Genomic DNA, 25,048 nt, shown 5'->3' with positions numbered 1-25,048 from the left:
CGGGGCGGGCGCACGCGCGGTGCGGATGCTCGCGCCGCCGTTCGCGCCGCCGTTCGCGGCGCGGCTCCATGGGGAGAACATGGCTCCCTTCCCCGAGGAGGTGGACGTGTTCTCCGCCCCGCACTGGCGCATGAAGCAGCTCGTCGGGCTCTATTGCGACAAGGTAACGGGCCGGGACGGCCCCCGCGCCGCTGCCCCGGGGCGGGCGGGAGGGTTTGGGGAGTGCGCAGCTGTCAGCGCCCCGGCCCCGCCGGTAACTTCTGCCCTGCGCTGCCGCGGGGCTCCTGAGCCCCTCACGGGCTGCCGGTGCCGCTCCCCGGCCGCGCAGGGCTGGGGCTGCCGTCGCTGCCCTGCCGGGAGCCGTGTCCCGCTGGGCCCGGCGCGGAGGGCGGCGGTGCCGCGCAGGGAGCGCCCCCCGCCCGGGCAGCCCGGCTGAGCCGCCCCGGGCCTGGCGCTCCCTGCGCGGGCAGCGCGGCCCGGCCGTGCTTGCCGTGCTTGCACTCAGGCAGGGCACGGGACCGTGCTTGGGGTCTGTGCACAGCGTTCTGCTGGTCGGTGGTGTAAAGGTACCCTAGGTATGTGCTTTTATTTTTAATAGAAGTAATTTGGCTCGTGGACAAAGGTAATTTTTATTCTTGCATCAGAGTAGTTAAGTAATCAAGGCTGGTGTGTCACCTGAAAGGCAAACTTCCCTGCAGCAGCTTTGAGTGTTGTGGGAGGGTTTTGGGCAAATACTTCACAGCCAGCACTCCTACTGCAAGAAGTTTTGCCTCCCATCTCCGGGCATAAATGGCTGTTTGGGAGAACCAGATTGGCCAGAGAGATTGAAAAGAACGGTGAAGTTCCATGAGAGGCAGCTACAATGGCTTACTGCTGCCAGCAGCATGGGAGAGCTCATGCTTCCCTATTTCCTCATGGCACCTTGCACTGCTCTGGGACTCACCACATCCTTTCGTGTGCCTCTTCCATTTGCTAACAGGCTAAAGAAAACCTACAGCTGTCTTTTGCAGGATTTGCTAACTGTGCAGGCTGACCACAGGGTCTGGGGGGAGGAGAAGGGGAGACCTTGTGTAGTTTCTTTCACTTTGCCTTTTAGTTGAGAGTACATTTGCAATTAACTTAATCTGCGGTGGCAGAAAAATTTGTGCTATCGTAACAGAATGGATTTATTTGAGTGGAAACAAACACCCCCACTGACTCCAGGTAGCTGTTTTAGTGTGTTGTTGACAGAGCTGAACAGGTTTCATTTAAACATCCAGATCTTGTAGTCGCTTGGGTTTTGTTCCTAGAGAGGCATTTTTGTCACTTTTATTGAGCCTCCCACAAAGTTTTGACCAAATTTACCATGCCTGATCAAGCTTCCTGGGGAGCAGTTACTGGTTTTCCTGAGTATTGAAAAATTTTGTTAAAACTATCCAGTTTGTAATGTTCATAGCCTTTCATTTTCTAACAGTTTTTATACAGGAATTTTCTTGCTCCCCTTTTCTTTTGAATGAAGGAGTGGCACTTTTTAAAAAAGTGTTCAGGTTTACATCCTTTAACCCTGTTGCAGAACTTGGGGTGTGTGCCATGCCTGTGACTTTTTATAATGTCAGCTTTGCACCAGAAAAGCTCCCAGTATTTGCATTTCTTTCTTGTGTGATTGAGATGCTGCAGTTAGGTAAGTCTGTAGTTCTGCTTACATGGCAAGTGTAATCTCCAAAGCCATGCTCTTGGTAAGTTTAGTTTGACCTTGAGCGTTCTTTGATTTTGTGAATTACGTGTTACCTGTGTTCATCAGGTTCCCTTTATGCTGTAATATAGTTGCTGCTAGTGTCTGAATGTAGTAAATTCCACCGAATGTTAGTGAGGGTGAAATGGGCTCGTCCATGTTTGCTTCTCTGGAGAACAATTACATTGTTTCTGATGGATAAAGTACGTAGGCACTTAAATGATCCTTTAGGACAGAGATACACAGTTTGTTTTGTTCTCCCGGGACTTCATGTGAGACAGAACAGTAAACTGGACATTTAAGCTGTTTAGTGCTTTAGGAAAGTTATTCTACTTTTTTTAGCTGTTGCTAGCGAAGATTTCCCTGTACCTTTGCTGCATTCCTAAATGACATTTTTACCTGTATTGTATACACTGCCCTGAACTTGGATAATATGAGTAATTAGAATTATGTTTAATAAGGAGATCCACACTGTTGCCAAATCTGTCTCCTACTCTGATGATGAGAAAATTCTTAAAGTGCTCTGAGGATGTCCCCCCTGTAGGCAGTGGAGTGCTACAGCAGCCCGTCTTTATAACTGAAATGCTTGTCCTGATGCCTGACGTCATCTTTGCTACAAATAGAGCAGATTCTGTTTTCCCATCTCCAGTGAACCGTTCTCCGTTTGCAGAAGGATCTTGTGTTGATCTGCAGTTGTAGCCCAGTCCTCCATCTTGGCTATGTGTTCTCTGGCTTAAGCAAACGGATTCATTCTCCTCCATCACGTGGGTCAGGCTTGCTGTACCTCAGTGTACTTGTTGCTTTTGTCAGAACTAAGCTGCCATTCTCTAACAGTTTAAGCTATCTGACTGCTGCTATTATGATTGCCTGCCTCTCTGGCTCCCATCAGTGCTTGAGGTGACTCAGGCTCCAGACTGGCAGAAAACATTTTTTTTCTGAAGCAGGGTAGGTTTTCTGTTGATGTAGTGCTGCCAGCAAGCCCTGGTCAGATCGGTAGTGAGGCCAGTGGGAGGCAGGGAGTGGGACTGTGACAGGCAGCAGCTACATTGACTGAAGCTGCTGTGAAACCTCAGCCTGATTATGTCTGTGCTTGCCTGAAATCTTGTGCACAACAGGACAGTGCTGGTGTCGAGGAGAGCAGATTTGTTGTTCTGCAGTGCTTTTTTTAACAGCAGCGTACTTGCTTTGTGCTCCTCTAATCCCATACTTCTCTGAGGACTGGTACTCAAATTCCCTTTCATTTTTGTCATTAGGCTCCTGTCCTGTATGGAGCACTGTGCCCTCCTCCAAGTCAGCGTGCTGATGTCCAGTGGGGCAGTCTCTGTTGTCGCATTATGGCCTTGTGTTTTCTGCACTCGAGAATGTGCCACTTGTGTAATACCAGCTTTCCTAGCTGTGTCTGAAAGTATTGCATCTGTCACAAATGAAACACAGATTTCAGCTGATAATGAAAATCCCATTTTAGTTTGGCTGGAGACTGGCAGCTTGGGCTCGAGAGCACTGTTTGCAAGTGTTTGAGCTACCCTGTGAATTCCTGCAAGCTCAGTTACTTTGCTGTAAGGCAAAACAATACCAAAAACCTTAGAGAGATCATGATCTGTAACATGTATCATTTTCCTTTTAGGTGGTTTGGTTATCTTATCAAAAGGAAGTCAGATTCTTTTTTCTAAACAAATCTGTACTTGCCAATTATAACTTCTTATAGCTTCAAGATTGGGACTACTAAAGTGGCAGACTCTGGTCTATGTACAGACTGCACTTAAATTTTGGCTAGGCCTTCCCCAGAAACAAGACACCGTGTCTTCCAGTATGGGATTTCAAACTTCTGCTCGCTTGTGGAGTCACTGCAGCCAGAGCATGTTTTCAAATCTTTGTGGTACAGAACTGCCCAGCAAGTTGAGGGTGCTTTAGGAGTAAATAAAATGGTTGCACTCATAAATGCTGTATTGAAGATACCAGTGTTTGGTTGGTTGTTCTCACGTCCTTGTGTCTGCCCCTCCAAGCGGGTGTGGGATTCATGCTGTGGCTGAGTGGCTGCAGTAACTGGGCTGCTGGAAGGGTTAATTGCTGATGATATCCTTCATGCTTGTCTGGCTGCTTGATGAGCAGCTAGTTCATCTGGGGAACTGAAGCGAAAGGTGATTCAGGAAAACTGGCTCAGTAAGAGGTCAAACAAGCTCCAGAACCAGGTTGTCAGTATGGGAGGGAACAAGATGAACCATGGCAGGAGGGAGCAGCTGCTTTAACAGCTCAGCTTTATCGTGAAACCTTTGGGTGCTCGAGCAAAAGCATCTAAGGTCCTTCTTTTGTTTGCCTGACTCCAGTCTCCCGTGACCTCAGCTTTCTACAAAAGACCTCTGCAGTTATTTCTCATGGTTCAGCAATTGCTTTGGCTAGCTCTTCCTGGAAATTTAGATCAATTTTGTCATATTCTGGTGACTTGAATGCATTGAACTTGCATAAATATTTTACTAGTATTTTTCTTTTCTAGTCTACACTTCTGACTCTTTGCTAAAATGAATTGCTGTAAATATTTTTCCTAGTTAATTTTTTCATGCAGATTTGCGCAAAGAAGGCATTAATTTCTTCTGTTGTCATCTGCCTTTCCTGGTAAATAGTTGACTTAAAGTATCATTTTTCTTCTCTTATAATCTCTGTTCTCTGTCCTCTTGAAGTCTAAATGCTTTGTTCAAGTTACCTGCACTTACCTTTGGCTTCTGCTGAATAGAATGAAATGTTTTCATATGTTAAATTCGTGATTTTCTTGTGTCATCTGTAGTATGATGAAACATTTAGAAGTGAAAAATACTCAAAATTGAGTGGATTTGGCATTGTAAAGCATTGGATGGGCATTATATAAGCACATCAAGATCATACTTTTTCTGGCAGCCAGGGGGACTGAAATCTGAAAAATTCGACCAATTAACTTAGGACTTACTGTTTCAAAGTGAAATGTTTTTCCCTTGATGCCCTTGAGAGCAGAAAATGCATGTTCCAAGAAGATAAGTGTATCTGTGTTTCTAATAAAAAAGTTGGTAAAGCTTTTTCTCCTTTTGAAATCCCTTTTAGTACACTGCCATTCATTTTCCAGTGTTGCTTCAAATAAGTGTGTGTTTAGAAATTCATAGTTTTTGGTTATTCCCAGTTAATGTGCTGTAGCATTGAGCATCTGCCTTCACCTGTGTTTAGGAAGAAAGAGCTGCCTGAGGTGTTTAGTCCTAGTAAATCTGCAAACTTAGGCAGACTGTGCTTTCACTGCAGGCAAAAGATGGAAGGAAATTCCTTCATTGATAGAAGGAAATGAAATCTCCTCATTAGCATCCAGGGATAGAGGGGCAATTTGTTGTCTATGTCTGTTTCATCAGGAGCTGTGCCAGTTTTCTTTCTTGAGGTTTTTCAGAGCTGTATAGCAATACAGCAATTTCACTTTTTTTCAGGACACTTCCAGCACTTGTTGCTACCTTCTCATTGTTTATTTAATTTTGTCTATCAAAACACCTATTTTTTCTTACTTAGCAGATTCTTTTGTATCTTTTTTTGCCTGCCAGACATGGTAGCAGTTTCTTCTCCCAAGTAATTGCTTATGAACTATTTTTGCCCCAGCATTATATGAAAAAAGTTTTCTGTTCACCTTTCACATACTGCTCTGATTTTTCATCCTCTCTCCCAGTCTGCTCTGGAGAGCAGAAACAACCCACCTTTGTCCTTTTTGCAACAAGTTATTCTCTCCTGTTCTGTGTTACAAGAAAAAAAAAAAGAAAGAAAGAAAGAAACTGATGTCTTCTAAAAATCCAGGGACTGAGCAACTGTAATTAGTGGGTATCAGTGTTAGTACAGATTTTGTGCAGCTATCCTAGAATACACTTTAACTGATTAAATACTGCAAATTGTAATTCTTGAGACTTGGCTTTTTGCTTTTACACTTAGTGCCCAAGATGGATTAAGCTGGGGTGGTGAATTTTTCCAGTGTTCACCTTTGTGTTGGGAACTTGGAGTCAGACTGGTGCAGAGCTGCAAAGCCATTTTTGCTCTGGTTCTGTTTTGTGAGTTACTGCAGAGGGAGATTTCACTCCTGGGGCTTCAGGTATGACCTTGCAGAGGGCCAGCAGGTCTTAATAGGAACCTGTATCCTTGAGGGTATAAACCAGGAAAGAAGCCTTCCATGGCATGTAGAGTAGTGTGACACAGGTAGATAAATAACAGCATAGTTGCAAGTGTTCATCATTATTTCATTCAAGGTCCTTGTAGCTCATATATTTAGTAGCTTTTTAATTGGTTTAAATTTTTTTTTGTTTGTTTCTTCTCTACAGACCTGGTGATATCCTTTTTTCTTCCAGCCTTGGTAAGCTTCTGCCTGTGGAAATCACATGGTGAAAGAGGCTTAGCTGATTTTATCCATGCATCTTGGGCTGTGCTTTCTGCTGTGAACCCCAAGAGGATCTGACATTTGTAGCAATTGCATCACTGAAAATCTTGGTTGAGTTAGTCCCATATTGTAATTCATATCTCATTGTGAAATGCTCTTCATGATTCAAAACCTGATCTGTAGGTGTTCACTAGACAAAATGGACTGTGGATACAGTACAAGACACTGATATGGAAGACAGCAATGAAAATGGAAATACGGGAGGTTTTTTCACTGTGCTGATGTTTGGCATTTATCAGCTTGATCTTAGCCTTTGAAAATAGAATATGAGGTTTCACCTTCCCTGTTGCCAGTGTTCTTTGAAAACAATAATTCTGTAATTCTGTGTGCCTGAATCTTCTGTGCTGTTTCTTGGTTGGTTTTGGTTTGTGGGGATTTTTGTTTGATTTGGGTTTTTTTATTTGAGTAGTTGGGTTTTTAAAAAAGCAACTTCAAGACTTTAGTGATGCTGCAAAACAGCTAGAAGATTACACAGAGGACAGGGTGGCATTGAGAAGACAACATCAGAGAAAAGGGCATGTGAAAGCTTTTCTGTCCTTCCTGCTTAAATAATTGCTATTAATTTGGGTTGACCCATTGCCAAGAAAAGTGCCAGGGTGGAAAACTGATTTCTCCCCTGGTTAAAGACTTCCTACACATAAATGGGTGGGAGTGTGGAGCAGTTTAGCTAATTCTTGTACTGTTTTACATGAAGAGCAAGCCAAGGAGAGGTAACACTGAGGACAGCCATTCTCTTGCCTTGGCTACCTCAGCACCTGAGTTCTTCCTTGGGGACAATATCAACTGAACTTCTTGGGGGTTCCTAAGTAGGACATGGCTTGTAACTGGGTGTTACCAGTGCTCCAGCCTGGTGAAAAAGGAACCCAGTAAAAGGCAGAGCTCCTCCCTGGATTAGTACAGCAGAGGGATTCATCGTGCAGCTGCATGACTGCCAGCACATCTTGTGGGAAGCTGCAGGAATGTGCAGAGGCAGGGCAGCTCCCTCGGTGTGTTTCCTGCTCCATGCCCATGCCCTCATTTCCAGCAGATTAACTATAACATGAAACCACATGCTCTTGCTGTTGACACAGGCACACCTTGTTATGGATTTTGTTCCTCCATTTTATTGTGCCTAGAATTGAGATAAATGCCTTTGCAGAGTCCAGGTTTGTCCTTTGAATTTTAGTGCTGCTGCATATGCAGAGTGCTAATATCTAAGAATGTAACAGTGAAAAGATACAGCTGGCTGGTAATGCCTGCTCCTTTTTTCTCCTGGTGCTATTCCATTCTAAAAATCAGTTGGTTTCTTTCATAGAATCGTAGTATAGGAGTATTCTGAGTTGGAAGGGACCCATCAGGATCATTAAGCCTAATTCTTGGCCTGTGCAAGAATCCCAACCCCAAGAGTCACACCATGTCCCTGACAGCGTTGTCCAAAAGCTTCTTGAACTCTGTCAGGTTTGGTGTTGTGACCACTTCCTTGTGGAGCCTGTTCCAGTTCCCAGCCACCTTGTGGGTGAAAAAATTTCCTGAGATTTATCTTGATATCTTTTTTCTTTTAATCGGAATGGTCTATCAGCTCCATAATAAAAAATGTTTTATTATTTTTAAATTAGTTTTAAATATAGTCAGTTAACTAGTTTTAGTACTCTAGTCTACATTGATTATCAGGAATATTATGTCTTTTATTTCATCTCCTATGGCTATCAGCTGATTGTCTTGATGTGGTTATACATAGAATACTGAATATAGAGGAATGACCTCTCAAAAATTTAACTTGGGATGACACATGAAAATGAACAACAATTGATTAAGAAGACCAGGAATCAAAAAATATCTTCAATTTTTTAGCTTCCAGACTGAATTTTTAAGGTCAGTGATTTTTCACAGTTCACGTGCTTATAGGGAAAAATTTCATTTGAAATTAAGCAGCTTGTGAATTTGTAGCCACATAAAACTTTTTAACCTTGAGAAATGATTCCATTTTAAATTAGTGAAATCTGTAGGGAGAGTGGAAAAATAAATTTTTTTGCTCCTATTCTCCTTCCTCAAATTTTTGTTGTTTTCCAGCTTGTAGTTGGGAATAGAGATACTTGTAACTGGGAATGTTAGCATGCAGCATAAACTTTGCTTATGGCTGTGCCAGTCTGGTAAGAGCAGTTTACTTTTTCTTTATTCCTCTTTGCTGCTTTCTCCTTGTTGGTTCATAGTATGCTTGGAAGGAGGAGATAAACATTTTTCACTCCTTAAATGTATTTTTGGCATAGTTAGTAGGAAAAAACTGTTTCAGTTTCTCACTGTAAACTAACATTGCTGGAAAATTAATTTCCTTCTTCTAAGAAGACATTTTTCCATGTTGGCACATGTGTAAAACACTTCCAGAAACCAAGTTAAATACTGTGTTTTGTTTGGTTATTTAATTAGCAGTTTTGAGCTTCCTTATATAGTCACAACATTTTGGATAGAAATGTCTATGTCTTCATCAGATAGAAAGTTTCACTTTTTTTTAATGAAAGCACTAAAGCCATGAGGGAGCTGCAAGAGTTGAGTGTAGAGTTATTTCAGTTGAGTGTTGTGAGCATGAAGCACTGTCTAAAGAGCAATTGCTGTTACTATTGCCAGGATTGGTATCTTGTTCTTAAGGCACAAAAATAAAGCAGTGTGTTTTAGTAAGGAAAGAGGAATGTTTGCTACAAGTCTGTACATTCACCTTGACCATGTTAATGACTCTGTTATAGTCCAGTAAGGTGGACACTCAGCTAAAACTGGCCTATACTTGTCTGAACTACAGAGATTTTTCAAGTATGGCTATGCTTTAATTGCATCATTTATTTTCTTTAAATAAAAGTTTAATAAATAAAGTAAATTTGAAAGCTCCTGGCTACTTCTAGACAATGCCTGCATCAGCCATAAGTCTCTGAAGTGTTTCAAACAGACATTGCAGTACAAAGGACTGAGTGTTGTTTGGACAGTTGCTCAGGCTGTTTGGGTAGTGAATAATTCTTAATTTCAGGAGCCACTGAAACTGTTGCTCTTGTGGTACTGCTCCTCAGTTAGAGTTTGCATTCCAAACACAAAACCAGTTGTGTAAGGTACAGCTGTTTAAATGTAATGTCTTCAGAAGCCCAGAAATTTCCCAAGTGTCTTGAACACTGGTGGCTGTGGTTTAGTGCTGTGTATTTTAAGCCTGTTCAGGGCTCTCACATGTGCCGTGCTTTATATTTTTGATAAGTAAAAAAAAAATCCATTATACAGTCCATTTCCTCTTCCTTGCCATTCTCGTTGAATTTGGGGGTGTGTGATTTTTCTACTTGCCCTGCTAAACTCCTGCACTAGTTTTCCTTGTTAGAGCTGGTGAAAAGTGGACCTTGGAATGGAGTAGCTGCTGTCTGTTAATAGTCTTGGTCCCCTATCAGGAGACTTCATCAATCCTGGTAATGAAATTACAGGTCTGACCAAGTGACTTTGTTGCTAGGCTACATGTCCTCTGAAAAGCCAGTTGTTCTCAGCTTTGGCTGACCTTTTTAATGCAGTGAATTCTGATTCAAGTATAGTTACTGAACTTCAATATCCTCTCCATAGGTCCTAATCTGTTGGATATCTGCTGGAAGCCTCAGTAGCAGAGGTGAATATACAAGTGCTTCGTGCTACAGTGGTTTCTACAACAATCCATTTCTAACAGGCATTCTTAAATTCCATGCACAAAGAGATTATTTATTTATTCCTGATCTGTGGATGACAATAGGTAGATTCAACAGAACATTTTGAGTCTTGAAAAGGCTTTGAGTCAAGATGATAAGATTCTAGTTTTTATCAGAAACAATTTCATGATTTGTTTTTAAAGCCAACAGCAGAATACAGTAGATTTGTGGAACCTTCCTCTTACCCACTTCAGTAGTCTTGTTTACATTTTTTAAGTCAATCAAAATGCTAAGCATTTGGGAGCATGTGGGATTCTTGGAGAGAAAAGGGTCCTTGAAGATTACCTTCAGTCACTTTGTGGATCCTTATGGGTAGAATGAACTATATCAACGCTGTCCTTAATTAATCAAAGGAAATGGCACCTGAGAAACCCCAGTCAGTTGTTGAGATGTTACCCACAGGTGCTGGGAGGTGAGGAGCCTGTCCTGAGGAGTTGTTTCTGTGCCCTTTGCCTGTGCTGGCTCAGCCTTCTGCTTTTCAGTGCAGAAAGTCAAGCCCTCAGTTTCATGAAGTGCCACTGCTTCTAGGGCTGCATTCTCTGGGCCTTGTGGGGGTTTGAAACGGCCTTTGAAGCCAAAATCTTTCCCCATTAGGAATACAGAACAACATATGCTTCAAATCCTAACAGTGTGTTACAGACATCAATTTTTTCTGACTTCTGTCAGTAATTGGTCTAAGGAGTATTGGGGAAAAAAAGAAAAGCTAAAAACCTCTCCTAAACCTCACTTGTGTTTTCTCTGACTTCTGGGGCTAAGTAACTTTCTCTTTCCATAGTGAGAGTCATTTTGCTCATATGTACAGCATGTAATGTACAGTATGCACAGCTGACTTGGAGTTGCATAAGGATTTGGCAGGTGTCCAGCATGTTTCAGTTGCATTTTGCTGGTGCCTGCCACGAAGTGACAATGCAATGTCACAATGAGTAAGTACATTTAGGGGTTTTTAATGAAAAAAAGTTTTGCATATCTCACTTTGTAGTTGTTTTTGATGTAAGTAATATGTATGTTGCAGATTCTCATTTCTTGTAAAACTCATAGATTCCAGAGTCTTTGTAGGTAAGCCACTTTTGAATATTGTGTTAGCTTGTTTTCTGAACTGGAGTCTACTTTTAGAGTGCTTGGTCTTGTAGCCTACTACTGCTGTAGACTATGATTCTTTCAGCTGCACTTGGAATAAAGCATAAGAATGGAAAAGTCTCTGGTTTTCTACGTTCACTGAAGAAAAATGCAGTTTTTAAATGTATTATTGCTGATGGTAACTGTACACATGTAAAAATGGCACTACTCTATTACCTAGAATTTTGATTTCTCTTGATTTGTTGGGTTTTGCTCTATTGGAAACCTTCTCCAGCAGCTAATGTAGTTTGTATTTGCTGGTAGGACTCAATATTCCTTATGGGTAGTACATGCCTAAGGATGGGCTCAGGGGTCTGTAAATGGCTTTTTGGTATGGACAGAAATGTGCATTGGGAAAGGTCCTGTCGCTGATCTGCTGGGCTGGGAGATTGCGTTGACTTCCGCCAGGAAATCTTGCTACATTTCTTTACCTCAGTGTTTCACAAGATTTAGTTTCTGTTGCTTAAATACAACTTTGATTTTAATGGCTTTGTTTTGTGTTAAAAACTGATGGTGTTTACCCTTTATAAGTAAGGGGAGCGATGAATTCCTTGGAGCCGATTCCTATTCTAAGGATTTGAGTTTGACATGATTTTCATTGTTTTTTCATGAACTTTTCTTTTTCCTAGCTTTCCAAGACCAACTTCTCCAACAACAATGATTTTCGGGCTCTGCTGCAGTCCCTTTATGCTACATTCAAGGAATTTAAGATGCACGAGCAGATTGAAAATGAGTGTATCATCGGTTTGCTTCAGCAGCGCAGCCGGACCGTGTACAACGTGCACTCGGACAACAAACTCTCCGAGATGCTTAGCCTGTTTGAGAAAGGGCTAAAGAATGTCAAGGTGAGTAGGCTGTGAGAGATTTGTGACCTGAGGAAAACATGCTGTGATTACATATTAGTTTGCCTTGGCTCTTCTTCATATTCTTTATGAATGAAACTAATGAGGAAGAAGAAACTTTTATTTCTAGTCCGAAATACAAATTCTTTTGCCATTCACCACAATTACTTAGTTTCTAGTAAAAAGTCTTTTCAGAGATGTGTTTTGTGACAGACAGTCTTCACCATATAATTTGAGGTGTTTTGGAGAGATAGCAGGAAAGTTTCAAATATAAAGACTGTTTGACTAGTTGTTCAGAACTTCCTGGCTATAGAAATAATAGGGTTTTCTTAATTGGTTAGGAAACCTTGAGGATCTTTTTTTTTTTATGATTGTTGTTACAAGTGGAGATGATTCCCAGACTTACAGAAAAAAGCAGCATTGTTTTATTCTGTGACTCATGTACTCCTTCCAGTAATCTGTGGCTCAGCAGTCTTGTTAGTAGTCTAGTCATCAAAGAACTCTAAATATTATTTCTGCATCTGGCTTTTTTGACAGTGACTTATCTCTAAGTTCTTCTCCAGTAGAATTTTTCTTGAATTCTTCCATGTCTTTCTCTTGGGGTACCCAACTCAACTCCTCCTTCCTGCCCTGTAAGAACTATAGTCTCCAGTAAGAAAAATATTAAATATGCAGTTGATTGACTCAGTTTTACAGTCTAAGCCTCATTTTTACTTGGGAACCCTACAAATGATTTTTCCCCTATGCATAATAAATCTTAAATATTGTTTTGTGTCCATTAACTAATCAGGAAATGAAGGAAAGAAGGAAAGTGAACACTTGGCTTTGTGTTTCACCTTCTCTGATAGGATGCCAGTGTTATTCTGTTATTTGATTTCTTAAGTGTGGAAAACCAGATTTCTTCAGTGGCTAATTTAAACTGATGGCTTAATCTTGTCTCTGTAATAGTCAGGATTTCTTGATGTTGTAGAGGCTTGAAAAGAAAAACAACATTCACAGTAAGAGTTAGAAGGAACTTCAGTGTGTTGCAATTACTGGGCAGATTTCAGAACCAGCTTCTTACTAGTGACTCAGAGAGTACTCTTAACAAATTTATACATGAGGTTGGATGAATGTTTACAAGTCAGTTACATCTTTATTTAAGAGTTCTTTCCATTTCCAAAGTAAAAATCTATATAGCAAGCCTGACTGTAAATTTTGATTATAATTTGTAAGTTAGAATTTTAGAATAACTAAGGTAAAATGTAGTCAGTTAAAAGGTCAAGTAGAGCTGTTTTATCGTAGAACACTTTATATACAAACCATGCAAATACTTAAATTAGTCTGCTACTACTTTGAACTTTGTGTGAGATTGCAGATTGGCAGATTTCAGTCTTTGCTTCAAAGTAAAAATGGGATTAGAGAAATGAATTCATATATGCTAAGACAATAAATGGGACCTTTGCTCTGCCTGTTAACAGGCCAGTACAGTGTCAGCATCATTAAGTAAAGACATTGTCACCATGAAATAGGGCAAACCTGCTGCATGCATGGGAAGGGCTTTCCTTTGAAGCACTGCTTTATTGGACAGTTCAATCCTTGGATGACTGGATAAGATTGGGTAACCATTAAGTCTTTGCTTTCTTCTCAGAACGAATATGAACAGCTGAACTATGCCAAACAGCTGAAGGAGAGATTGGAGGCCTTTACCAGGGATTTCCTTCCTCATATGAAAGAGGAAGAGGAGGTAGGTAAAGATTTTCTTCAAATGTGATGAAGACCTTCCTTGAAGTTTGGAATAACTGAATAGGGACAACTGGCTCAGAGGTTCATTGGTTTTTCAGTTCTCTGTTTTTATTTCTATGCTAATTTACATTCAAGACTGTGGTGTCATTTTTCAGTACTCTGACTGGAAAGTGACATGTTCTGAAACTGAGAATGTAGGAAGTTTATGCTGAAATTCTAATTCTTAAAAAAAATTGATAACCGAAGTCCATTGGGGCTAGGATTGTTTGCAGCAAGTAGTTTAAATGGATATGTAGCAGAACTTAAATGAGAAAAGAGACGTCCTGTAAACCAGTGCTCATGACTCAAACTGACACTCCCAAACAGCTTCTGACCTATATTTGAAACACAGACTAGTACTGCCAGTCTGATGATTTATGGGTATCCAAAAACTGGGAAGCATCTTCTGAAGTCTATCCATGGGAAGTCTTTTCTCATGTTTTTCTTCCTTTTTACTTTGCCGTCCATGTAAGTACCTTGATAAGTTATATAGGTTAAGCAACTTTAATGCCTTCCTTATTCTGGTGGGGAAAACAATGAAAACAGCTTGCCTGATACTGTGCTGTGTTCTGTGAGAAAGGAGAGAGTTAGAATTTAAAATTTCCATGGTCCTGTCCTTAGGTTCCCTTAAGGCATTACATGTCTTACTTTGAGAGAATTTGAAACAGGAAATTCTGTGTTGGTAGATCTGTGTAGCATTATTGACTATTTCTGTCAGCACCAGATTTTTTTCCCTTTTTCCTTTGTGTTAGGTTTTTCAGCCAATGTTGATGGAATACTTCACTTATGAAGAGCTGAAAGATATAAAGAAGAAAGTAATTGCACAGCACTGCTCACAGAAAGAGGCTGCAGAATTCAGAGGTCTCAGTAAGTGGAATCAAGCAGAAGAGCTTCAGAAGGTCTTTAAGTATTCTGTGGATGAGAAGGCAGATCAAGGTGAAGTATCTAATTAAAGTAACTTTCAAACTGCAGTTTTTATTTAAAAAACACACCTAGTGATGTACCTAGTTATGGATGGGCAGAAAGAGTAGTTCTTATAGAATGGGCATATCTGCAAACCAGTTTTGAAACTTCAGAAACTTAACTGTTTAATATGAGCATCTTGGCAGGTTGTAAGGTAGATAGTACTTCACTGTTTACCTGTTGTCAACAGTCTTCTTCTCTCTTCCCTCCCATATTAATATTTGATACAATAAACAGATGGAAAATGTAATGAACTTCTAATTTCATGCTTCCATTGAAATTATATTTTCTATTTCCAGACTCTGCATTTCTTTCTTGGTTTGTAAGCTTTGTAAGCTTTTTCTGTTGATGTTTTAATAACACAGAATAGTTATCCAAGTGACAATATTTCAGATTAAAAGCATTCACCTTCCCAGCTCCTCTACCTAACTTTCCTGGGCCTCTCAGGAATGAGAAAGGATCTGTGAGTAATGCAAGTGAATGAATCTGTGCAGCATGTGAATAAGTGAGAGGAAATGTGTGTTCTGAAAGTGGGTACTTACTTTGCATTTATCTCCAGTTACCTTTTCTGGTGAAACTTAGAATAAATAACTACTAAACTAGACTTCAGGCTCATTTTATGACTCCTGAATCAGCCTAAGTTGTCAGTATTTAGTGTTTTCTCTCTTAACAAAAGAGAATTGATGCCACAAGGAAGGGGAGTTAATGTACCAAAAGTGTGAGGCTGGTGTGAGTCTGATATGTAGAGCGAGCTCTCAAGGGCTGAGATTGTGATGTTGATAAGATGTGCTGCTCTCATTAGAAAAACTTGACTAATTACTCTGTATCAGATTTTCTTGATAAAACTTGACTTCTCTGAACTACTCAACTGGTCGTTTTCTGCCCTCCAGGTGAAGCCTTCAGAAAAGATCATGGTCCATTCTGTGAAATACTATTGAGTCTTAACAGATGAATGTGACAGACGTAGCTTTGTGGCATTACTTGCTGTTAAATCTAGCTGGAATAGCAGTTTGGGGACAGTAATTCTGCAATCATTGTGTTTCAGGCTTTGGGAGAGGAGAATATGTATTTTTCATTAATTTTTAAGACAGGGAAGAAAGTAAAATAGCTTGCAGTCCTGTGCAGGCTTAACTGTATTTTCCTGCAAAATTCTCTGTAATTCATGCAGCAGCATGCTAGTTGTACAAATAAATACATTGATTTATAAGTGAAACTGTATTTAATTATATTTTTTGAAGTAGCAATAGCTTATGATGTGGTAAAGTTTACATTATGCTCAGTTTTGGAGCTTCTTTGCAAAACAAAAATCTAATGCTTCTCTCTCTGTAAAAGTTCTAGGCACTTTAGAAGTAAAACCCCACTATTAGTAAAGCCTGCTCTTTCAAAGGACTCCTGGAAACTCCTTTAGAAATACTTTTTTCATGCAAATTTTTCTGAAAAAAACCATTAAAAATCTCTTAAAACAGTCAAAGGCCTGACTAACCAAAGCTCTGAATTTGTTATTTATATAGTTATTATACTATATAACTATAGTTATAGTTATATAGTTATTTATATTGCAGCTCTTTGCAGTATGGTGATGAAGGAGAGCTGCTGGAAATAGTTCCTACTGCTTTCCATTGAAGTATTAATTACAGTGGTCAAACTTTAGTCTCTCACCTAGTACTTAGCATTATCTCATCTTAGTACTTATTTACAGCCTGAATGGCTCATCACCATTCAGAAGTTAAAATTGTCAATGCTAAGCAGCTAAAGCTAGAAATAAAATTCAAGGCAGGTGCCAAGAGTTGAGCATGAACTTTTCTGTGTCCCAGTCAAGAGGCTGAGTGCTTCCAGCGAGAGTGGTCCCAGCTGGTAGGTTCTGCGTGCTAGTACTGTTTCCTGGGAATGTGGCAGACCAGGTACAGATACCATCTGCAACAGAAGGCATTTTTCTTAAAGCATTTCATTTATAGCAGGTATGGCTTTCATCTTTCTGTGGTTGAGTAGCATTAATTTACTTTTTTTTTTGAATGAATGAGCCAGGTGAGAAAGTGGCAAACAGAAAACTGAGCCTGGTTTGTTGTTGTTGTTCAAGGTGTTTCATTACAGTGAAAGCTTTTTAAAGCCAAACCAATACCTATCTTTAACAGTTGTTAAAAGTTTTTCAGACATATTTTTTGACTTTTGACTTTTCAAGTCAAAATGTGAGTTGCACTGCTGTTATTAAAGCTGTGAGGCTGTGCTTCAATTAACACGTGCTTTCTGTATTTCAGAAACCGAAGTAACAGGGCACACCACAAATATTACTAATCTCCCTCCTGAAGTAATGGTGACCATTTTCAGTTACCTTAATCCCCAAGAGTTATGTCAGTGTAGTCAAGTAAGCACTGAATGGTCACAGTTGGCTAAAACTGGATCTCTGTGGAAACATCTTTACCCTGTTCGCTGGGCCAGAGGTAAGTCCCATGTAGCTCCTTTGGAAGCACATCAATTATCAGAATTTTTGGGCCTGAAAAAAAGTGTGTTTTAGTATAGGCTGAGCCTGGCAGCTGAGCAAGTGAGGTGTTTCCTTTCTGACAAGGATAGTGTCCTGAAACTGGATTGAATGTTGAAAATCCCCAAAACATACATCAGTCTTGTAGAATTAAGAAACTAGAAGTTGTCTTGATTGAAACTCCTGAGCACATTTTGCATCCACCTTACCTAGTTTTACTGAGGTAAAACCCCCCCTTCTCTTGCTTGTATGAATGCTGATAATATGTTCACTAATACAACTTCTGAATTATTAAATAATCTAAGGAGTTTTGAATTATAAATGCTGCTGTTACACTTATGTCAGTAAAATTATTTTCTTAGGTTACTAGGTAAAAATGAAATGCATAACTGCAGAAAGGAAGTTTAAAATAAGTGGAGGTCTAATGTTTCCTCACAATTGTTTCACAATCTAGTTAAGCTTCAAAGAAAACTGAATAAATGTTTAGTTTTAGTATTGATTCTTTAGGTATATTACTTCAGTAATTTCTACTGCAGTAAGTGTTTTTTTAAAACATTTTTCCCTCAAACTCTTCTGTTAATTAGAATTTCCTATTGAGAAGTATGACCTTTGCAAAAGTACCTGTTCAAATAGACAAAATACTCTGTATTCCAGTGAGGCCAGTTACAAGTCATCAGAGTGTATTTGTAGCCTTATGTCCATATTTATGTGAGTATTAAAGAATCACTGGAGTGTGGAACTGAGGCTTCACAGTGCTGTCACGTCAGTGTAGCTCCGGGAAAGGAGAAAGTCTGTGCTGCTTAATAAGTCTTTTGTATGCATTTGAGATTTTAAGAGAAAAAGCTGTGTTTATATAACTTAGCTTTAGAGATATATAAAAAGTGAATTCTTTATGGCTTCTAAAATTTGTACAAGTCAGGAAGGAATTAAATAACTTCTTGGTCTGATTTTTTTTTTTATTTGGGTAAATCTTCCTGAAAGCAATGGTTTGGTTCCTGAGCTTCCAAGGACTGAGTAGAGAGGCTCCAAAGTTCAAATTTTTAAATTTGCTTTTGCAGCACAGTGTCTTGATAATTCAGTGCTGCACACACACAAAACAAAAAAAAAAGGTAATAGGCAACTGCTAAAATGAGTGCTTCTAAATCTGATTTGGCACAACACAGGAAGCAGCTCTCATGATGTACTGTTTGTACTACTACAGTTGTTTGTACAGAAGTGCTCTAACTGGGTGGAAGCTTCTCAGATGGGATTTACTGCAACAGGGAGGGGAAAAAATTTGTATTTTTATGTAGGCTTAGTTAAATTTTTTACTTTTTTCCCCCTCCTAGTACACAGGCCTCTGAGGCTTCTTATGCAATATGAAGATAGATTAAAGATGATGAGAAATGTTACCAAAACCTTCATGGTTGACAGTCAATTAGGATTTCATTGTCGTTGTGTTATTCATAGAAGAAACATTGTTCTTTTAGCTATGACTCAACAGGAGTTGCTCTTGCTTTAGGAAGAGTAGGGTTCCCCCCTGTGAGACAGTTCAGTAAGGTGGTTTGTTTTTCAGTTATGTGTACACTGCTTATCCTGAGCCCAGTGCTGCCATCTATCCAAACTAGAAGTAAATTAATGCCTGTGCACTCACCTCAAGGGGGAAGGGGTGCTTTACCAGCTAAAACAGCAGAGCTGTTGCTGATCTTCATGTTCATCCAGATGTTCTAAAAAATGATTGTGTATTGATTTGAGTCATATGTATGTTACAAGTATTCTGTAGCTGTTTTAAGTGGGATACTTTCAGAATTTGGTTTTTTGTGGTCTTGGAGTTGTCACGTGCAGGGACTAAAACCAGGCTGGTTAACTGTATATTTGTGATATTTCAGAGGAAAAGAGAGATCTCTTCAACCAAGTATTAAACTAAAAGCTGATGAATAATTATTTACCAGAAGGAACTTAAGCACCTAGACAGTCCAAATATTCCATGATTGTTTCTGTTATTTTTGTGATCGTATTGGTCCCTACTAAGTGAGGACAGCAGGTGTGTATCAGACAGGCAGACTAAGCTGTGACTTCTGGGGTGGTACTGAAACTGTTCTAAGAATCTTTTGAAGCTTAAGGATGAAGATCAAACAAATAATTATTTTAAGGTTTAGTCCAGTCTTAGTTGAGATGAATTTAAAATTCATTTATGTCTCTTAAATCAGGTCACAGTATACTGAAAAGCTTTCAGTGCTGATTTCTGCTGCAGTGAGAAATTTTTATTAACTTTTTTTTCCTTCTTCTTTTTGGGGATGGTGGTGAGTAGGTGATTGGTACAGTGGTCCTGCTGCAGATACTGAGACTGAACCTGATGAGGAATGGGTGAAAAACAGAAAAGATGAAAGTCGTGCTTTCCAGGAATGGGATGAAGATGCTGACATAGATGAATCTGGTAGGTAAAATTGATTTTGGTGAAGATGACATAGCTGTAAGAAACAAGCTGAGTGGAAAAATGGGAGATGGAGTTGGTAGGAGACAAGCAGGCATCTGATTTTAATGACTGGAATTAATTTGTCTAGGGAAGAGCAAACATGAGAGGAGGTAAAAGAGTTATGGAGATGTGTCTGAAGGTACAGACTAGGCTTCATCTCTTCAGAAAGTTTGGATTAATCATCTTGCATCCTGATGCACTCTAGGCTTGATTTAAAATTTGTCCTAAGCTGTTAAATTCCAGCTATAGATATATCTAGATAGATAGATAGAGGTATAAAATGCTCTGTGAGATAGAATTTCAATATCTAAAGTGAGTTGTTGGAAACAGCTGCTCTGGGCTGCCCTGAGCAGTACATAATCTGTAGTAAATATTTCTCCAAGTCCTTTAATGATTTTAATTCTTTCTCTCTGGGTTTATTTTGCAGAAGAAGCAGCTGAAGATTCACTTGCCATTAATATAGCACAAATGGAAAAACGTTTACTTCATGGCCTAATTCATCATGTCCTCCCGCTTGTAGGCTCCTCAGTGAAGACACTGGTACTGGCCTACAGTTCTGCAGTGTCCAGCAAAATGGTGTGTGATTTGAAACTTGCATTTAATAACTGTGGCTATGCAGTCTTTAATTAATAACTGACGTGTTTGGGGAGTTAAGTGGGTTGCAGTCCAAAACAATGCTAATTTGTAAGTTGTCTCTAGACACTGTGCAGCCCTAGTGGCTTGTATCTTTACTGATTATTTTCCTTTTTTTTTCCAGGTTAGACAGATCTTGGAGCTTTGCCCCAACTTGGAATATTTGGATCTCACTCAAACTGATATTTCAGACTCTGTATTTGAAAGGTTAGATAATTGTTGTTTCCTTTAAAAAAACTTATAATCCAGGTTTTTGAATGCGGGGCAGAAACATTCAAACATTTCTTAGTCCATTGCCAAGAAAGAAAGAAATAAAGATAAATCAAATTATTAACTCCCATGTGACTTGTGACTAAGAACTAAACCAGGGTAACAAATCACTAAAGTATGAAGTAAAACATGTAACTTTGTAGTGGCCATTTAAAATTCTCTGTGTTCACTCTTGGATGCTTTTTACCTATCAGTGTGTACCTACCCATAACAATAGTTGTGGTTTTTCTCTAATATTAAGAACTTGTCCATAGATTTTTATGGAGTTGCTCAGTTAAGGAAGTTCTCTTGGCCTGCTACAGCTGCTAGAGTGTGGAATATTGCTATTTCAGACACTCCAATCAAATGATAGGCAAAGCTCTAAGGCTTAGGTGTATTGTCTGTGGGTTCCTGAGTGTTACTGAGGCCTGCAGAAAGGTCACTGATGTCAGTGGGACGGTGCATGGATGCAGAACCTGCACCAGTGGGTCTGACTGTGGTATTGAAACTCAGCAGGTATTTCAGTGTTCTGCATTTATATCATGTAGTGCTCTCAGGTAGTGTGAACACCACACAAAATCTTACCAGCATGGATGCTGGTAGCAACACCCTGCAGCTTGTATAAGAAGTGTTATTTGAAATAAAAGCTTAATAGAATTTTCAGGTCTCAGAAGTCAGTGTCTAGTGAAATTTACCTTATTTGCCTCTCATCATATATCTGTATTTACAACACTCCAATTTGTAACTCAGAAAATGAGTTTGGCTTGCTCTAAATATAAATAGTCACTTATAGAAGTAAATTACTTATAGTAAATGTATAGTAAAATCAGATAAATTAAAATATTTATGTAAATTAAAATTTAATATTAATTTACTTATACTAAATTTTCTTAAAGTAGTACATTATGGTAATTTTAACTATGGATAGGTAAAGGTCAGTGAAATCACTTACATACTTTTATAGCTAATAATGTAAAAATATTACTGTAAGTAAAATTTCTTTTCCACTTGCAAAAGGTAAGACTAAGGGAGTAAGCTTTTGTTAAAATGGAAAAGTCTGATTTTTAATTAATGATGGAATAATTAGAAACACAGGTTCTGTTTCAGGAATCCATCTAGTATTCCTGGGAAAAATGGGAAAGGACAGGAGGACATATGATCTAAGTACACTGTCATTTCAGCCAAGCTTGAGAAACTCAAAATTCTAGAAATTACAACTGTTACAATACTTCAAACTGAGTATGGAATCTCAGATGTATTTTTTGGGGATGAAATTTTGGGGGTGAAATTTGCTGGTTTGGTATTTTCAGCCTTTTAAGAAGTAATTTTAATGTTTAGTAACTCAGATGTCTCATGGTAGCTTCTGGTGAGTATAATCCACTTGTTTTTCAATATTGTTATGTGTGTATTTGGTGCTTGCAGTCTGATCTATTATTCAAACAGTTATTCAGTATGTAGTAACTTTGGACTTCTTTTAAGTCTCAGTACATGGAGAAATAGAAGTTGTTACTAATTCATGAATGATTTCATGTTTCTCTAGACATAATTTTTCTAGGTGTATACAGAGCACTTGGAGTATCAAATCTAATCTGCCCGGGGTAGCTTCTCTATATATTATGTGAATTAATAAAAGTACTTTATTTGTGAAGTGTTTTTTCATACTTTTAGCCTTAACAGTTGTTTCAGAGCAAAACCTATAAAAACTTCACCACCACCACTCAACCAAATCACTTTTTTTTCCCCCCCTGATTTCAGTTGGTCTTCAGTTGGGTATTGTCAAAATCTACGCCACCTTGATCTGTCTGGATGTGAAAAAATTACAGATGTGGCTATAGAGAGGATTTCCAGAGCACTGGGTATCATATCAACTCATCACACCAGAGGTATTCTGAAAAGCTGCAGGAACAGGAGTGCTAAGACTTTGTGGAAAAACAGAGAGATTACACTGCAGTCCAACCAGAAGTATAATGGTTTGCATGAAATCAGCAACGAAAATCTCATTCAGGGAGGAAATGGTGAGCAGCACTGGACTAAACCTGATGGCTCAGAAAACTTCAGTTCTGCTTATGTGTGGATGCTAGATGCAGATGATTTAGCTGACATTGAAGATGCTGCAGAGTGGAGACACAGGAATGTTGAAGGATTTTGTCTTATGGAACCAACATCCCATATTAATTGTTCTGCATTGTGCTACAACAGAGACATTTATGGGTTAAGGACTAGAGGGTGGCAGCAGCACTGTGCTTCTACTGACTTGATTTACTGCGGTCACTCCTTTTGTTGTGCTGGGACAGCACTAAGAACTATCCGAGCACTTCCAGAGTCCTCTGCACTGTGTAGAAAACCAATAAGGACTAAGCAGTCAGAGAAAAAAGACTCTGCATACTCTGGGAGTGAAGAGGAAGAGACTGCACGAGTTCTTCAGTTCCTCAGTCTGTCAGGCTGTTACCAGATAACAGACCGTGCTCTCAGGTGAGGAGATGTTTTCAAACTATTTTGCTGTGGGATATTTTTTCTGATTTTATTTGTTGGACCATTTTGGGATGAATGCATAATTTCAGTAGAAACATTTTTATTGAAGAAACTGGGAAGTTTTAAGTGGTCTTTCCCTCTTAAATAGTTACAGTACTAGACTTGAAAAGTTTTTCCAGCTTTTCTTTTGGAGATAACAGTAAAATCTTTTCTATCTGTCTTTTGAAGTCAAGTATTTTTGTGGATTTGTTATTCTAGACAGTATTAATGCTTTTGGACTCGTTAGTGATTTATTGTTAAGAAATTGTGTTGATTCACTAATCTTTTCATTATGCCTGCAGTATGCTTAAAATTCTGTAAAACTGGAGTAACATCTTGATTAACCTGTCTGGATAACAATATAATTTAGTGACAGGCTGAATCAATGAGCTGAGGCAGTTGTTTGTTCCATGAGGTGAAGGACCAGGACCTGCCCTTGGGTCACAAGCACCCCGGGCAGTGCTGCAGGCTGGGACAGAGTGGCTGGAAAGCTGCCTGGTAGAAAAGGACCTGGGGGTGCTGTTTGATAGTGAGTAAACAGGAGCCAGGTGTGCCCAGGGGGCACCTGGCCAGTATCAGCAATAGTGTGCCCAGGACAGTGACTGTCCTTTTGTTCTTGACACTGGTGAGGCCACACGTCAAATCCTGTGCTCACTTTTGCGCTCCTCACTGCAAGGAAGGCATTGAGGGGCTGGACTGTACCCAGAGAAGGGCAGTGGAGATGGGGAAAGCTCTGGAACACAGGTCTGCTAAGGAGGGGCTGGGGGGGCTCAGCCTGGAGGAAAGGAGGCTCGGGGGTGATCTTCCTGCTCTTCACACCCACCTGAAAGGAGGCTGTAGCCAGGTGGGGTCTCTTCTCTCAAGTAACAAGAGAAAATGGCCTCAAGTTGCACCAGAGGATGTTTAGATTGGCCATTAGAAAAAAAATTCTTCACTGAAAGGTTTTCAAGCATTGGAAGAGGCTGCCATGGGAAGTGGCATACCTGGAGGTATTCAAAGGCTGTGACACTTGGTGCTGTTAGTGGTGGATTTGGCAGTGCTGGGTTAACAGCTGGGTGTGATTATCCCAAGAGTCTTTTCCAACCCACATGATTCTATGATAATTCTGTATGTGCAGAACATGTTCAATGCAGCCTCATGTAACAGTTAAAGGAGGAGAAAAAATGTTTAACTTGAACATGGAGATGGCTTCGTGAGTTACAGAATTTTCTGTTTGCTATTGCCACTGATACTTTGTATTGTCCGAAAAATGTAGTTACTGCTTTGTAGTGAAAATGGGATGAGGCTGGGGTACTTGCAGCCTCCTGCTCAGGTGTGCTGCAGCACTAAGGGCTAATTAAAGCTTCTTGGAGTGGGAAGACTTCATGCATTTCTGTGCTGTTTGCTCTGGTAAACTGAGGAGTAGTGTGAGGTGCTGCTGGCATCAGTTTGTCTCTCCTGAGATTCTGTCCCCATTTGATGTTCACAAGCACCAGCTATTCAGGTGTCTCTTGTGATTCTTCTGCCACTCCCTCACCAGTGTTACCCTTCCTCAGGGTATGCTTCAGATAGCTGGGCGTTGTGTTGCAGCTTGTTTCTCTTCAAGTGTTGCAGTGGACTTGTCCTGACAGATTTTGTTAGGTGCTGCTTAGGTTGTGCTGTGTGTATTTTACAGGTTACTGGTCTGGTTTTTCATGACTCAGTAGTGTGGGAGCAAAGGGAGATTTTGTCACTGAGTCACAGCAAGCAAGGGTTTAATTGCATTGCTGGTTTCCCATTGGTGCTTTTTGGGTAAAAGTATTGAGGAGCTGAGAGTGTGTTGCAACAAGTGCTTCTTGTAGTCACAAGAGTACTTGGAGTCCCTGGGGGAAGAGAGTGAAACCCCCCAATACAAACACATGCCAGTCCATTTACTCCATGTAAATTGTTACCTGATGGCTGCTTTTGTGGCCTGCAGTTCTACTTCTCCCTGCTGACAGGAGAAGATTGTACAGTGGTGCTCTGATGGCATCTTCAGTTTTAAATCCTGGCTTGAATCTGCAGTTTGGTGATTCAAGCCTGGTGGGTTTTTTCAGGTGAGTGAGCTTGTTTCTGCTTGAGCTTGGGCTGGCTCACAGAGAAGAGAGCAGGTTCAGTGGAGTAATTGCTCAGGTGTGGTCCGTCTGTGTGCCTGTTGAATCAGCAACCAAATTCTCTGACACTCAGAGAAAGCTAGAGAACTACATTTGAACAATAAGATGGTG

The 25,048-nt window shown here is 40.0% G+C and overlaps 1 protein-coding gene across 1 annotated transcript in view; it reads left to right on the top strand.

The window, feature by feature from the left end:
* Nucleotides 1-25,048, top strand: part of FBXL5 (F-box and leucine rich repeat protein 5) — a 33,867-nt gene continuing 8,819 nt past the window's right edge. Inside the window, exons 1-9 of the mRNA XM_074541779.1 lie at nucleotides 1-163; nucleotides 11,563-11,778; nucleotides 13,406-13,501; nucleotides 14,292-14,475; nucleotides 16,758-16,940; nucleotides 19,269-19,394; nucleotides 19,861-20,009; nucleotides 20,191-20,273; nucleotides 22,071-22,787. Coding sequence (XP_074397880.1) covers nucleotides 26-163; nucleotides 11,563-11,778; nucleotides 13,406-13,501; nucleotides 14,292-14,475; nucleotides 16,758-16,940; nucleotides 19,269-19,394; nucleotides 19,861-20,009; nucleotides 20,191-20,273; nucleotides 22,071-22,787 — 1,892 coding nt within the window. The 5' untranslated portion in view covers nucleotides 1-25. The remainder of the gene's footprint in view (nucleotides 164-11,562; nucleotides 11,779-13,405; nucleotides 13,502-14,291; nucleotides 14,476-16,757; nucleotides 16,941-19,268; nucleotides 19,395-19,860; nucleotides 20,010-20,190; nucleotides 20,274-22,070; nucleotides 22,788-25,048) is intronic.

This window comes from Zonotrichia albicollis, chromosome 5 (assembly GCF_047830755.1).
Source record: "Zonotrichia albicollis isolate bZonAlb1 chromosome 5, bZonAlb1.hap1, whole genome shotgun sequence".
Taxonomy (NCBI): Eukaryota; Metazoa; Chordata; class Aves; order Passeriformes; family Passerellidae; genus Zonotrichia; species Zonotrichia albicollis.
This window is presented reverse-complemented; position numbering and strand designations above follow the sequence as displayed.